The sequence below is a fragment of the Dendropsophus ebraccatus genome, chromosome 5 (genome assembly GCF_027789765.1).
Source record: "Dendropsophus ebraccatus isolate aDenEbr1 chromosome 5, aDenEbr1.pat, whole genome shotgun sequence".
NCBI lineage: Eukaryota > Metazoa > Chordata > Amphibia > Anura > Hylidae > Dendropsophus > Dendropsophus ebraccatus.
The window spans coordinates 122,339,344-122,355,018 of NC_091458.1; the positions used below are offsets into that span (position 1 = coordinate 122,339,344).

The 15,675-nt window shown below is 44.1% G+C and overlaps 1 protein-coding gene across 1 annotated transcript in view; it reads left to right on the plus strand.

The window, feature by feature from the left end:
* The window catches only part of LOC138794189 (uncharacterized), a 316,322-nt gene that overhangs the window by 67,089 nt on the left and 233,558 nt on the right, over window positions 1–15,675 (plus strand). Inside the window, exons 34-36 of the mRNA XM_069972965.1 lie at window positions 9,725–9,868; window positions 13,514–13,659; window positions 14,464–14,668. Coding sequence (XP_069829066.1) covers window positions 9,725–9,868; window positions 13,514–13,659; window positions 14,464–14,668 — 495 coding nt within the window. The remainder of the gene's footprint in view (window positions 1–9,724; window positions 9,869–13,513; window positions 13,660–14,463; window positions 14,669–15,675) is intronic.

Sequence of the window (15,675 nt, forward strand, 5' to 3'; positions counted from 1 at the left end):
TGTAAAAATCGCACCAAACACGCAGTGAAAATACACATACATTGGCTTGATAGCAATCAGTATCACTGTGGATTTATGTGCTAGAAACCCACAGCGATACGATATGTGTGAAGGCACCCTAAGGCTATGTTCACACACCGTCCTTCATTTAACAACAAATAAGGGCTGTTATTTTATAACACGTTATTCATATAATAATGTCCAAATAGTACAGCCAAAATAATAATAACAGGGCTTAAAGGGGTAGCATAATAATTTACTGGTGAGCTATGCACAGTATAGCTCATCAGTAAGTGACTGGTAGGGGTCACACTCAGGACTTGTGCCAATTAGCTTTTTGGCGTATGAATACACAGTGCATGGAATTTGTCTCCGTTCATTATGTAGCGGTTTCAATATGTATCTGCAGCTCAGGTCCCGTTCAAATGAATAGGGGCTGAGCTGCATTTTCCGATTGCCACCGGAACACTCCGTTCACTGTGTAGTTTGGTGTCAAACAGCTGAGCAGTTACTGATGAGCCATCTTGTACATACCTCATCAGTAAGGGTGCAAGGGTGTAAATCAGGGATGTCAAACTCAGGCCCTCCAGCTGTTGTAAAACTACAAGTCCCATCATGCCTGGATAGCCAAAGCTTTAGCTTTGGCTGTCCCTGCATGATGGGAATTGTAGATTAAAAACAGCTGGAGGGCCTGAGTTTGACACGTCTGGTGTAAATGAATGCAAGGGTGTAACTAAGGATCTGTATATACATATATATACAGGTCCTTCTAAAAAAATTAGCATATAGTGCTAAAGTTCATTATTTTCCATAATGTAATGATAAAAATTAAACTTACATATAGTTTAGAATCATTGCACACCAACTGAAATATTTCAGGTCTTTTATTGTTTTAATACTGATGATTTTGGCATACAGCTCATTAAAACCCAAAAATCCTATCTCAAAAAATTAGCATATTTCATCCGACCAATAAAAGAAAAGTGTTTTTAATAAAAAAAAAAAAGTCAACCTTCAAATAATTATGTTCAGTTATGCACTCAATACTTGGTCGGGAATCCTTTTGCAGAAATGACTGCTTCAATGCGGCAATGTGGCATGAAGATAATCAGTCTGTGGCACTGCTCAGGTGTTATGGAGGCCCAGGATGCTTTGATAGCGGCCTTAAGCTCATCCAGAGTGTTGGGTCCTGCGTCTCTCAACTTTCTCTTCACAATATCCTACAGATTCTCTAAGGGGTTCAGGTCAGGAGAGTTGGCAGGCCAATTGAGCACACTAACACCATGGTCAGTAAACCATTTACCAGTGGTTTTGGCACTGTGAGCAGGTGCCAGGTCATGCTGAAAAATGAAATCTTTATCTCCATAAGGGCTCGTTCCCACTGAGCAAAAGCAACTGAATTTCTGCGCTGAATCAGCGCTGAAATTTCAGCCGTTAAAATAGGTGCAGAGCTAATTTCCATTGTGTTGAATGGAAATTCTGCTCTGCAGTTCACACAGTGGAATTTCCGCACTGAACTAATCCGCTTTCCGCCAGAAGAATGAACATGTTCATTCTTCCGCTAGCGGAAACCTATACAAATCAATGGGGCTCTGATTTTCTGTTTCAGCGCGGATTCAGCGCGGATTCAGCGCGGAATACAAGCGTAATACAAGCGGAAATTACTCGCTGAATCAGCGCGGAAATTGGGAAAAGGGGGGGGAGGAGGATTCTAGTATATGTTCTGGTATAGTCTAGTTTACTCACCAAATACTCGCTGAATTTCAGCGCTGAATGCATGCGGATTCAGCGCGGATTCCTCGAGTATTCCGCGCTGAATTTGTCAAGAGCTGATTACGAGCTGAACACTTTCCTAGCAGAATACGCAGGGATTCTGCTTGCATTCTGCTTATATTCTGCTCGGAATTCAGCGTCAGTTGATTTCAGGCGGAAATATTTCCTTGCGTAATCCGCTCCTTTTGCTCTGTGTGAACGTAGCCCAAAGTTTTTCAGCCGATGGAAGCATGAAGTGCTCCAAAATCTCCTGATAGCTAGCTGCATTGACCCTGCCCTTGATAAAACACAGTGGACCAACACCTGCAGCTGACATGGCACCCCAGACCATCACTGACTGTGGGTACTTGACACTGGACTTCAGGCATTTTGGCATTTCCTTCTCCCCAGTCTTCCTCCAGACTCTGGCACCTTGATTTCCGAATGACATGCAAAATTTGCTTTCATCAGAAAAAAGTACAGAGTAAAAGTAGGACCACTGAGCAACAGTCCAGTGCTGCTTCTCTGTAGCCCAGGTCAGGCGCTTCTGTCGCTGTTTCTGGTTCAAAAGTGGCTTGACCTGGGAAATGCAGCACCTGTAGCCCATTTCCTGCACACGCCTGTGCACAGTGGCTCTGGATGTTTCTACTCCAGACTCAGTCCACTGCTTCCGCAGGTCCATCAAGGTCTGGAATCGGTCCTTCTCCACAATCTTCCTCAGGGTCCGGTCACCTCTTCTCGTTGTGCAGCGTTTTCTGCCACATTTTTTCCTTCCCACAGACTTCCCATTGAGGTGCCTTGATACAGCACTCTGGGAACAGCCTATTTCTTCAAAATTTCTTTCTGAGCCTTCCCCTCTTGCTTGAGGGTGTCAATGATGGCCTTCTGGACAGCAGTCAGGTCGGCAGTCTTACCCATGATGGCTGTTTGAAATAATGAACCAGGCTGGTAGTTTTTAAAAGCCTCAGGTATCTTTTGCAGGTGTTTAGAGTTAATTAGTTGATTCAGATGATTAGGTTAATAGCTCGTTTAGGGAACCTTTTCATGATATGCTAATTTTTTGAGATAGGATTTTTGGGTTTTCATGAGCTGTATGTCAAAATCATCAGGATTAAAACAATAAAAGACCTGAAATATTTCAGTTGGTGTGCAATGATTCTAAAATATATGTAAGTTTAATTTTTATCATTACATTATGGAAAATAATGAACTTTAGCACTATATGCTAATTTTTTGAGAAGGACCTGTATATATATATATATATATATATATATATATATATATATATATATATATATTTATATTTATTTATTTTGTACACTTAGTACATTTTTAGTTTTTTTTGTGACGTTTTTGAAGTCCTATAGCATAGACTATGAAGACATTGCCATACCTTGGCATGCTAAGCTCAGTAAAATACTACTGACCACACAAACAGTACAAAATGACAAAGAACAAATCACTGTACAGTATGTAGATTTTCAATATTTTCTTAGAGACGTTAAAAGAACATCTGTCACCAAAATATACCACTAAAAACCCACCAGAATGCTGTGTGAAACCAGCCTAAATGCAGACTGCTAGCCTTAATAGTTATCTACGATGTATTGCTGGTAAGAGGAATGGTAAAGAAAAACAGATGCTATATTTTCCGGCGTATAAGACGATCCCCAACTTTTCTAGTTATAATATAGAGTTTGGGAAATACTTGTCCTATAAGACAACCCCTTTTCCGACGCACACCAAATAAAAATTAACAAAAAACATCAGACAGCAGCAAGATCTGAGAGGCAGAGAAGAAGGTACAGTAATACCGGTAGGATACGAGGGCGGTCAGACGGGTGATAGAGGTGTGTTTTTCTGGGCACAGTGCCACTCTACCGTATCTCTTTTTTCCATACATTGGACTCTGCAGCTTGCTCTGCTCTTCATATGGTTGCCGCATATGTTGGAGATGCAGTAGTTTAAGAGCTCCTGCCACCGTATGCGGCGAACGCAGATTCTTCAGTCCGGTTCCAAAGTTTTTCAGAACCTGTCCTATAAGAGGACAACCCACGTATAAGACGACCCCTGACTTTTGAGGAGATTTTCCAGGGTTAAAAAGTAGTCTTATATGCAGAAAAATACAGTATTTGGAGTCCAGTCTTGTAAGTTCATGGATGTGTTAGGGAACGGCAAGAACAGACAGGACAGAGACAGTGGGCCCTGAATCTGAACCCCCCACTGACCCTGCCTAATTGCCTCGGTCGACCCTAAACGGTCGCGGACAACCACGAAGGCGTTCCCTACGCTACGTAAGTGAGACACAGAACAGTACGGACATACAAAACACAATAGAGAATAGTGAAACAAGCCAGGTCAAACCAAACGGACAACGCAGTACAAAGTCGGGCAACACAAGGGAAAGTCGGAGGTCAGGCGAAGGTCATAACACGATAAGCCAGGCGGAAGGAGTTAGGACGGGAAATGCAGGAAAAGGACAAGGGGGAGCTGGGATCAGATAAACTAATAGCCAGCGACTAGAAGCTGGCACTGACAACACTTTATACTGGATCAGGAGCCCGGACCAAAGGCTGATTGGTCCGGCCTCCTGAATCCAGACACACAGCAGCTGGTGCACTGCAGGCCGAGTGGCAGAGAGATCCGTCACTCAGCCTGAGTACAACAGCACTCAGCTGCTCGGCCGGGCGACGCTCACTAACGCGAGACCCGCGGCTCCCCTGGTTACTAGGGACGCCGTCGGGTCTCCGTGACGTCACCCGGCCCTGCCGAGGAGGACGGCGCTGCGCTCCAGCCGGGCCAGACGACGCTGGAGCGCGGTCAGGTAAGTTACTGACATTACCCCCCCCTTTAGGAGGGGCCTCCGGACCTCTACCTAAGGGACCAGGCTTAGATGGATTATGCAGATGAAATTGTCTAACTAGACGTGACGCATGCCTATCTCTACTTGCTACCCAAGTGCGCTCCTCTGGCCCAAATCCTTTCCAATGAACTAAATATTGCAAAGAATTCTGAACTCGACGAGAATCCAGAATTCTCTCCACCTCATACTCTAGTTCACTCTGAATAACCAACGGAGCGGGAGGAGCAGACGGTAACACAGGATTAACATATTTTTTCACCAGAGATTTATGGAAAACATTGTGAATTCTTAGACTCTTAGGCAACAGCAATTTAAATGATACTGGATTTATGATCTCTACTATAGCATAAGGACCAATGTATTTTGGAGAAAGTTTACCAGATGGTGTCTTTAATTTCAAATTTCTAGTAGAGAGCCATACCTTGTCACCTACCCTGTACTCAGGGCCAGATATGCGTCTTTTATTAAATTGTTTTTTACAATTTTCTTGGGCTTTAACCAGGTTGTGCAGAGCCTGGGCCCAAACTGTGCACAGTTTTCTGTAGATTCTTTCGGCGCATGGATTAATAGATTCGGACGCATGTACAGAAGAACAACGAGGATTAAACCCAAAATTACAAAAGAACGGCGACATTTTGAGAGACTGACTTTCACGATTGTTTAGAGCAAATTCAGCCAATGGTAAGTATTCTCTCCATTTCTCCTGTGAACCTGCAACGAAACACCTTAAGAATTGCTCCAGTGACTGATTTACCCTCTCCGTTTGTCCATTGGACTGTGGATGAAAGGCTGAAGAAAAGGACAAAGATATACCTAAGCGACCACAAAACTCTCTCCAGAATTTAGATATAAACTGTACTCCCCTGTCCGAAACAATATTCACTGGTACCCCATGCAAACGTAAGATATGACTGATAAACAGAGAGGCTAAGGTACGAGCATTAGGAAGCTTGCTGAGAGGAGTTAAATGACACATCTTCGAGAATCTGTCAACAACCACCCAAATTACCGTTTTACCCTTAGAGGGTGGTAAATCAGTTATGAAATCCATGGAGATGTGGGTCCAAGGTCTAGTAGGCAGAGGCAGGGGTTGAAGAAGTCCCTCCGGTAACCTGCGAGGAACCTTGGACCTGGCGCAAATCTCACACGCCTCTACAAACAGCTTAGTATCTGTAGCCCAGGATGGCCACCAATAATGGCGAGACAGTAGATATTTGGTACCAGCAATACCTGGATGACCTGCCAGTACTAAACAATGTGTTTCTTCCAACACTTTCAACCGAAGATTTGGGGGAACAAATAACTTGTTCTCTGGAGTGTTTCTAGGCGCCATAGACTGAGACTGAACCACCTGAGCAGCCAGATCGGGCTGCAGTATAGCCACCACCACCCCAGGAGATAAAATGGTTTCGGATTCTTTTACGGGGACTTCGTTAATATTAAAACTACGAGACAAAGCATCTGCCCTTACATTCTTGGAACCTGGTCTGAAGGTGATTTCAAAATTAAACTGTGTAAAAAATAATGCCCATCTGGCTCGCCGTGGAGTAAGGCGCTTGGCTTTATCTAAATAAACGAGGTTTTTATGATCGGTTAAAACTTTAATTTTGTGTTTAGCCCCCTCTAGAAAATGTCTCCATTCATCAAACGCCCACTTAATGGCAAGGAGTTCTCTATTGCCTATATCGTAGTTGCATTTAGCTTTGGAGAATTTTCTAGAGAAGTAGGCTATGGGTCTGAGATTAGTGAGTGTTTCTGGACCTTGTGACAGGACAGCCCCTACTCCCACCTCTGATGCATCTACCTCGACAATAAAAGGCTGTTCAAAGTCAGGTTGAATTAACACCGGGGCTACAGAAAAACATGTTTTGAGTTTGTCGAAGGCCAGAATGGCTTCAGGAGTCCAGTTAACCATATCAGCTCCTTTTCTGGTAAGATCAGTTAAGGGTTTAGCAATCACTGAGAACCCCTTAATAAATTTTCTGTAGTAATTGGCGAATCCCAGAAATCTCTGAAGAGCTTTCAGATTCCTTGGGCGCTCCCACTTTTCAATGGCCGCCACTTTAAGGGGATCCATACCAAAAGAATTAGGGGTGATCTTATATCCCAGAAAAGAGACCTCCTGAACACCAAACTGGCACTTCGACAGCTTGGCAAATAACTGATTTTGTCTTAGGAGTTCCATAACCCTGCGGACATGATCGACATGTGAAGACCAATCTGGAGAGAAAATCAAGATATCGTCCAAGTACACCACTGCAAAACGACCCAGGTACTCACGAAACACATCATTGACAAAACGTTGGAAAACTGCAGGCGCATTACACAACCCGAAGGGCATGACCAGGTATTCACAGTGTCCCTCGGGGTTATTGAATGCAGTTTTCCACTCATCACCCACCCTTATTCGAACCAAATTATAGGCCCCCCGGAGGTCGATTTTAGAAAACCACCGGGCCCCTACAATCTGATCAAACAAATCAGGAATCAAAGGGAGCGGGTGTTGATTTTTAATGGTGATTTTATTTAGCTCCCGATAATCAATACAGGGGCGTAATCCACCATCTTTTTTACCCACAAAGAAAAATCCCGCCCCAAGAGGAGAACAGGAGGGACGGATGTGACCCTTATGTAAGCTTTCCTTAACATAATCCCGCATAGCTTCCCTCTCTGGTCTAGACAAATTAAAGATTCGCCCTTTCGGGTATTTAGATTCAGGAACCAAATCAATAGCACAATCGTATGGACGATGAGGGGGTAGCTCGTCCACCGATTTTTCATCAAAAACATCAAGAAAATCAGATAAAAACTCGGGGATCTCCCCTTCTAACGAAGAACATCCTGTTAAATTTAAAGAAATACAGTGAGCAGCACACTCTGGCCCCCATCGAACGAGTTCTCTGCTTGCTCAATCAAATACCGGATTATGCTGGGTTAACCAGGGCAAACCTAAAATAACATTGGAAGACAAATTGTCCATAACCAAAAAATCAAGACACTCCGAATGGATCGACCCCACTTTCACTTCAAGAGGAGGAGTGATATATTTTACTCTACCTTGAGCTAATGGGGTAAAGTCCGCCCCAGTAATACTCAGCGGGCATTTAAGCTGAAGCGGACATACCCCCAGACTGGACCAAAACCCGGAATGAATAAAATTAGCTGATGCCCCTGAATCAACATGTGCAAACCCCGAAATACATTTCTCACCCAAACATAGTGAGATGGGGACCATTAACTTATTCTTATCGAGTGGTACCTGTGCGCCTGAGTGACCCCCTCGACAGTCACTCAGGCGCTGGAGTTTTCCGGCGATGATCCAGGCCTGGAGGTACATTCCCGAACACGGTGTCCAGCTTTGCCACAATACAGACAGAGGTTATGTTGCATACGATGGGCTCGTCTAGTTCCCGCATCGATAGCACCGATCTGCATGGGTTCCTCCGGCGGTGGTAACAGGGAAGGAGGAGGTTTAGAAGGAGCCAGAAAAGAAGTAGGGGTTTTACAGAGTTTAGCGGTTCCTTTCTCCCTACGTCTGTCCCGCATACGACGATCCACCCTGATGGCTAACGTCATGGTCTCTTCTAACGTTTCAGGGGGAGGATAGGCTACCAACAAGTCCTTTAGCTGCTCAGATAAGCCCACCCGAAACTGATAGCGCAGAGCAGAGTCGTTCCAACTGGATGGGATACACCACTGGCGGAACTCTGCGCAGTAGTCCTCAACTGGCCTTTTTCCTTGTTTTAAGGACGTCAATTGTCGCTCGGCTACAGCAGTCCGGTCAGGGTCGTCATACAATAATCCCAAAGCCGAAAAGAAATAATCAACCGAGGTTAATTCTATGGCATTGGGAGGGAGAGAGAATGCCCACTCCTGTGGTGGACCCTGCAACAGTGACATGATAATCCCCACTCTTTGAGACTCGTCCCCTGAGGAGCGGGGACGTAGTCGAAAGAACAATCGGCACCCCTCTCTGAAGGTTCGAAAATTCTTTCTATCTCCCTTGAATTTTTCTGGAAGTTGTACAGGTGGTTCAGGGGGAGAAGGGGTGGTCATGGTAACTTGTCGGGGGGCAGCCTCCTGCTCCTGAACCCGTTCAGCGAGATTCTGTACCAGGGTGTTCAGGTTCTGCATTTGTTCCACTAGTGCTTTCATAGGATCCATAATAAACAATCCTTGGCACACGTAACTAACCTGTAAAAAGGGCTGGCTATTCTGTTAGGGAACGGCAAGAACAGACAGGACAGAGACAGTGGGCCCTGAATCTGAACCCCCCACTGACCCTGCCTAATTGCCTCGGTCGACCCTAAACGGTCGCGGACAACCACGAAGGCGTTCCCTACGCTACGTAAGTGAGACACAGAACAGTACGGACATACAAAACACAATAGAGAATAGTGAAACAAGCCAGGTCAAACCAAACAGACAACGCAGTACAAAGTCGGGCAACACAAGGGAAAGTCGGAGGTCAGGCGAAGGTCAGAACACGATAAGTCAGGCGGAAGGAGTTAGGACGGGAAATGCAGGAAAAGGACAAGGGGGAGCTGGGATCAGATAAACTAATAGCCAGCGACTAGAAGCTGGCACTGACAACACTTTATACTGGATCAGGAGCCCGGACCAAAGGCTGATTGGTCCGGCCTCCTGAATCCAGACACACAGCAGCTGGTGCACTGCAGGCCGAGTGGCAGAGAGATCCGTCACTCAGCCTGAGTACAACAGCACTCAGCTGCTCGGCCGGGCGACGCTCACTAACGCGAGACCCGCGGCTCCCCTGGTTACTAGGGACGCCGTCGGGTCTCCGTGACGTCACCCGGCCCTGCTGAGGAGGACGGCGCTGCGCTCCAGCCGGGCCAGACGACGCTGGAGCGCGGTCAGGTAAGTTACTGACAGGATGCTTACCTAATCTGCACATATTGTCACAAGCCCTTACCTGTGAGAATTACCAGGCCTATACATGTTTTTGTCTTTTGTGTGTAAAAAAGAATCTTTCAAGTCGCTGGGAGCAAAGAACGGAAGCGCAAAATACAAAAGAACTGTGCAACCCACACGGTATGATAAATGGTAATATTAAGATATTAATACAATGTTTTGGGAATTTCTTATCAGGGTTGCAGTCTTTGCTAGAGTTGCTGAACTATAAACTTGAACGCTGTCAACGGGCTGTCCGAGTTCACTTGGAACAAAAGCGACAAGTTTTTCCACGGCTTTTTTTCTTATCCTTGGAAGATACACTCAACATTGTTTGTTATGGTATGTAGTCATGTCTTGTATACTGTTTTATTTACTTATTATTTATGTGACTTCAACATGTTAAGTGTTAAGTTTTTCTATTGAAAGTAGAATATCATAAATGGCGATGGAATGATTATTGAATCCCTGCTTCTCTGTGCAACTGGATGCCTAGGAAACTCTTGTTTAAAAGGGAATCTGTCACTAGGTTTTTTCCACCTTTAATGAGGGCAGAAAAAAACTAGTGACAGAAATGCTGAACAGATCAGTTGTATTACTTACATCATTCTGTTCGGCCGTTCTCCTGATATGCAGGAGAATAGGATTCTTACCCCCCCCCTTTCAGCTGCTGATTGACAGGTGACTACTTATACACAGCATGGATAGATAACTGCCAATCAGCAGTTGGTGGGCGTAGTTTTCTGCTTTATTTGAATACTGAGGACTACTGGGCTCATGCACATAATGGAGAGGACTACTTATTGTCTATGTTATTCGGGAGGAGATCTCTATATCAGCGGCACAGGACAATGTAAGTGATCATCATTCTGTTCAGCTTCTCAGTCTCTAGCTTATGCTACCCTGAGATAGGACACCATAAACCTACTGGAAGAGTCTCTTTAGGCTCTATAGTTTAAAAAATAGATAAAGCAATTAATATCTTAATGAACTGATAAGAGAACTACTACAGGACAGAACAGATTCTCACCCTTATCTCTAAAGAACAGAACCCCCTCTATCATTCCCACCTAAAATGAGCCAAGTACATTAAAGCAGATTAAAACCAGTTTGCCATTTTACTGTACAAGCCACTGGTGCTGCTTCTGCTATGGTCTGGAAACCCTCTGGCCAGGTTTTGAAGTGCGCTATGGTTCCAAGGAATCCTGGTTGGAAAAAGTAGGATAAAGAAGTTATCAAAGATGAATAAATAATTGTTTTAGCTAAGATACATGATGTACAAGATCTTACAGATCTGCTCAGAAAACCTAGTAAATAGCAAATTACCGTAGGTAGCAGAAGTATCCATCATATTCTTTGATGTAGAACACATAACTATGTAAAAGTAGTTCTATTGACAGGCCAGATTATGAAAGTGTGTAATATAGAAGCTGGTACACACTGCCCGCAGCAACCAATCACAGCTCAGCTTTCATGTACCAGCATTTACCAGAGCTGTAAGCTGAACTGTGATTGGTTGCTTCGGGCAGTTTACACCAGCTTCTATTTTCACACTTTCATAAATCTGAGCCTATATAGTACATACTTGCTATTCTCAGATTCCGAGGCCAAGACTATTGTTCTGCCATAATAGATTCCGTCTAGTACAGCTACTAGGCAATATGTTGAATATTCAAATGATTCCATAAATATCCATTTTAAGACAGTAGTTGCTCGTGGTGGAATCTCGCTGGTGTTTATTCTAGATGTAATGATAATTATTCTTACAATGAGAGAAGCCTTTATAGCTCAGGCCACCAGGTGCTTCTAAATTTTAACTGACAATAAAGCCAATCTGTCTGTGATCCAATATCAGTGGTTTATTGTTCCGAGCAGCATGATCTTCATCAAACTGCACATATTTTATTCCTTCTGTGAGCTTTCCCAGCATTTAATTCTCTCTCGTTCTCAAGCAGGAACATAAATAAAGCATCAGAGGCATCTCAGGTCACTCCGGAGTTACATATGTTAATTTGTAATTCAGGATGTTCCCTCCTCAGCATTTGCAGCTAATTCCCGCTAGCTTTTTCTGTTGGATCCCGACATCAAACTCTGCATATGCACAAACAACAGCTGATGGTGTCAGCGGGGCAACAGAACGCTTCAGCTTGTTCACAGTGGTGATCTGTCAGTCACAATACTCCATCTTTCAATCTAATATTATTATCAACAATGGGATTCTGTCATTTACTGATCCATCTTTCTAATGTTATTATGAACAATGGGGTATCATACGGTATGTTACTGTTGGCGTGGTGTTATACTAAGCATGTGTTATTCATCTTCTACTTGCAGGGCGCTGACTATTTATATGTTTTTATTTAAAGTGATTTATTACTGTATGGCAGTTTACAGGTATGGCAGGCACTTATATGGCCTTTTATTCAACTTAGCTACTCATAGTATGTTCAGGATGTTGTGTTTTAAAGGGGTTATCCAGCATTGGAAAAACATGGTTGCTTTCCTCAAGAGAGATGCCACAACTCTTGTTTCCAGTTCAGGTGTAGTTTGCAATTAAAGCTCCATTCACTTTAATGGAACTGAAATGCAAAACTCCACCAGAGACAAGAGTTGGGCTGTCTCTGGAAGAAAGTGACCATGTTTTTCCAATACTGGATAACCCCTTTAACAACTTCAAGTGGCTATCTTCAATGTCCAAAAACAGTGCCACTTTTGCCCTCAGGTATTGTGTGGTATTGCAGCTCAGTTCCATTGTACATGGAGTCGAGTTATAATACCACACAAAACCTGGGGACAGATGGGGCGCTGTTCTTGGGAAAAAACAGCCATGCACAGCCTCGATAACCTCTTTAATCTCTCCTCGGGATTCTCTAAACCTGTCAAGGGGATTTTTTCCTCTTCTCATATGCCAAAAGCTGAATTCTGTGTAAACTGCCATTTTCCTGCGTCTTAAGAGGTTGTATCTATTATTGACTGGCGTGGAGAAAAATGAAAATTTTTCATTTATGGATCAAGTTTACCCCTATTTCTAATATAATGTGTCTTCACTTAAGACCATGGGTACATTTTTACCCAGACACCCCCACTATAGAGTGTACCAGTAGAAAGGACTGATACACGCAGACCCCCACTAGCAAAGTGTTGTGGTGACAAGGAAGGCGCTTAGGGCGCAGCTACGGTTCTGATGCTAAGGTGACGCCACCAACTGGATCTAGAGTGCTAGACTTCCCAGTTGGCCCCTTTCAGGGTGCCTTCACACACACCGGATCTGCAGCAGATCCGCAGCAGATTTGATGCTGTGTTCAGTTATTCTGATTCGCAGCAGAAAATCCGCTGCAGTACAATGTGTGAAGCTACCCTTAGAGTGTGTACAGCAGTTTACACTGTTATGCCCATAAGGGCAGAGAAAATAAGATGGGACAGAGCTACAATATACAACCAGTCTTAATAGACCCTAATAGTTACATATGTATAAACATTTAAAGGGGAACTATCATCAGATTAGAGGTACCTAACCTGCAGGAGATACAGAGGAGGAAGGTATGTCTCTTACTTTCCTCCTCAGCACCATGCCTGTGCAGTTAGTTGTGTGCTCCGCGATCCGGTGAGACAGTTAGGAGCACCTGTTAGGAGCACTGCCCGCCCCCATATTGCCGGACCGGCGCCCCCACTGGCCAGCTCCATTCATTATCATTAGAAAGTGGCAGGCCGGCGGGGGGGGGGGGGATCGGCACAATGGAGGTGGGCCTAACTGGTGCTCCTAATGGTCTCACCGGACTACAGGGAACATAACTAACTGCACCGGAATGGTGCTGAGGAGGAAGGTAAGAGACACACTTTCCTCCTCGGCGTCTCCTGTGCAATAGGGGGCTATTAGCTATCAGATTCTTCTAACCTGCTGATAGTTCCCCTTTAAAGAAGCTTGTACTTGTGAACATATTGTCCTAGTTTGTCTTCTGCAGAATAATGTGTGTTTGTTTCTAACAGGTTATGACCTGGATGTTCTAAGTGGTTACATTGTGAAGATATTCAAGCATGTGGAAAGTCTTATTTATCAAAGAAATTCTCAGGAAGATTGCCATCAGATTTTGGGTGTAAGAAGTTTTTTAGGAGAAGAGCTTTATTTTACTAAGGTGAGCAACTTAAAGGGAACCAAAGACTTTCAAAATCCCAAGGAAACTACTGTATATGTACAGCATAATGAAGCCCCCTGCACCTTTTTAAAACGTGTAACTGACACCTATGAGCTTCGCATATACCCCTCAAAAATTAAGTTTGTAAGTGTCTGACCGCCATATACAAATTACCCTCAACTAGTCATGTGGGCGGTCCTCAGTGTCAAACTAGTCACCGATGGCGTGATCGAGTTAGCTGTAATCCCGCCTCCCTTGGAGCGTTGGTGCTCAGGGACAGCCCCTCTGTGCCATGCTAAGTTTTAGTCATGGACAGAGGTGGCAGCAGAGAGTACCATGTCAGACATAACAGAATACATTGCTTCCTGTAGGACATACGGCACCTGATAAGTACTGGAAGGATTGAGATTTTCTAACAGAAGTAATTTACAAATTTGGATAACTTTCGGACACTAGTTGATCTGAAAATATTTTTGTAACCAGAATACTCCTTTAAAAGTCCTAGCCTGACCAACAAGATCTGTTAAAACTAAATACCAGTTTTCAGTACAAATAACTAATCCATTACCTGATGTCTATGTTAGTAAAAATCTCTGAAAATCGTCCTTTAAACCACAGCTTTGTATTCAGAACTTGTGCTGGTTTCTCTGTGTGGTGTAGATATTTTATTAAAGACATCACTTATATAAGATACCGTTATCCTGATCAAAGGGGATGTCAGTATGATTACAACCACCATGCTGAGATGCTTAGAAAACCCCTGACCAGTGCCTAGCTGGTAACCTGCTTTCTCTGTTATTGCAGCCTCTTGAATGTAGCGGCCCTGTGGAGAATTGGCTTCCACAGCTTGTAAACAGCATAAAAGAATCTCTTCAACATCACCTGTGGGCAGCAATGGAGAACTCAAATGTAGTTATAACAAGAAGAAAAGAGATACATAGTGCTGGGGCACGACGGGTGGTGATAAACAGAACTATCTCCAAAGAAGAACTTGCAGCAGAAAAGAGAAGTATGTACTAGTTTCTTGTTTCTTATCATACAGGGTTTAAAAACAATGTATATTGCCCTGCAATGGATGTCAACTGGAACTTCCAGTGACTTTTCTGTAAATTGCAACTTGCATCAGAAGAGGTCAGTTAAAGGGGTTGGTCACTTTATAGTAAAATAGTTCAGTGTACAGTATTAATAACTGCACTCATTGTATATACTGACAGTAGCTCCTTGTGTAACTCATAGGGCTAAAATCAGAAACCCATACCCCAGGCTGCGCTGCCCTGCACTGTGTTTATTCTGTCCATAAGATGGGCAACATGGAGGAGCATGTGACCCTGCCCCCCCCCCCCCCCCCCCAAGTATCCAACACTGAGCCTGTGTATGCCTATGGAGGACACTGGAGGCGGGGCAAAACCACCATATTAAGTGTCCCTATGTGTCAATAGAATAAGGGAAAAACCAAGGCCATGCTGGCTGAGTCCTTCCCATATGGTTACTTGACTAGTCCTGTGTTTCGAGACTCTTAAATCTTCACTGCATTGAGCGCTTTAACCGGCAGCCGGCAGTGTTATCGTTTGGCTGGTCTCCCTGTGATCATCGATCTGTTTCTTTTATGGATTTACTAGGCATTGCTCCCACCTAGCCAGAATCCTGCTCCTCCACACTGATGAGGGGCAACACCCGAAACAGCTGTCTGTGGGTGGATACCTGGCCTTGGTTTATCCCTTGTCATTATATGACCTTATAGGGGCACTTACTATGGTGGTTTTGGTGGTTTTCCTACAGGAACCATCCCTTGGCTGGCTCCTTCCCGGAGAGATATCTGGCTAGTCCTGTGTTTTGAGACTCTTAAATGAGGCTCCACAGGCTCTTATTTTGCATTTAAACAGAATGGGTGGTGTGCTTTGCTCCAGTGTAACTTGTAGTGCAATGGATGCCCACACATGCATGTTCACTATTTTTACACCCGTTATTTTATACCCGTTCTTTACCGTTTGTGCACTGACGGACAAACAATATTAT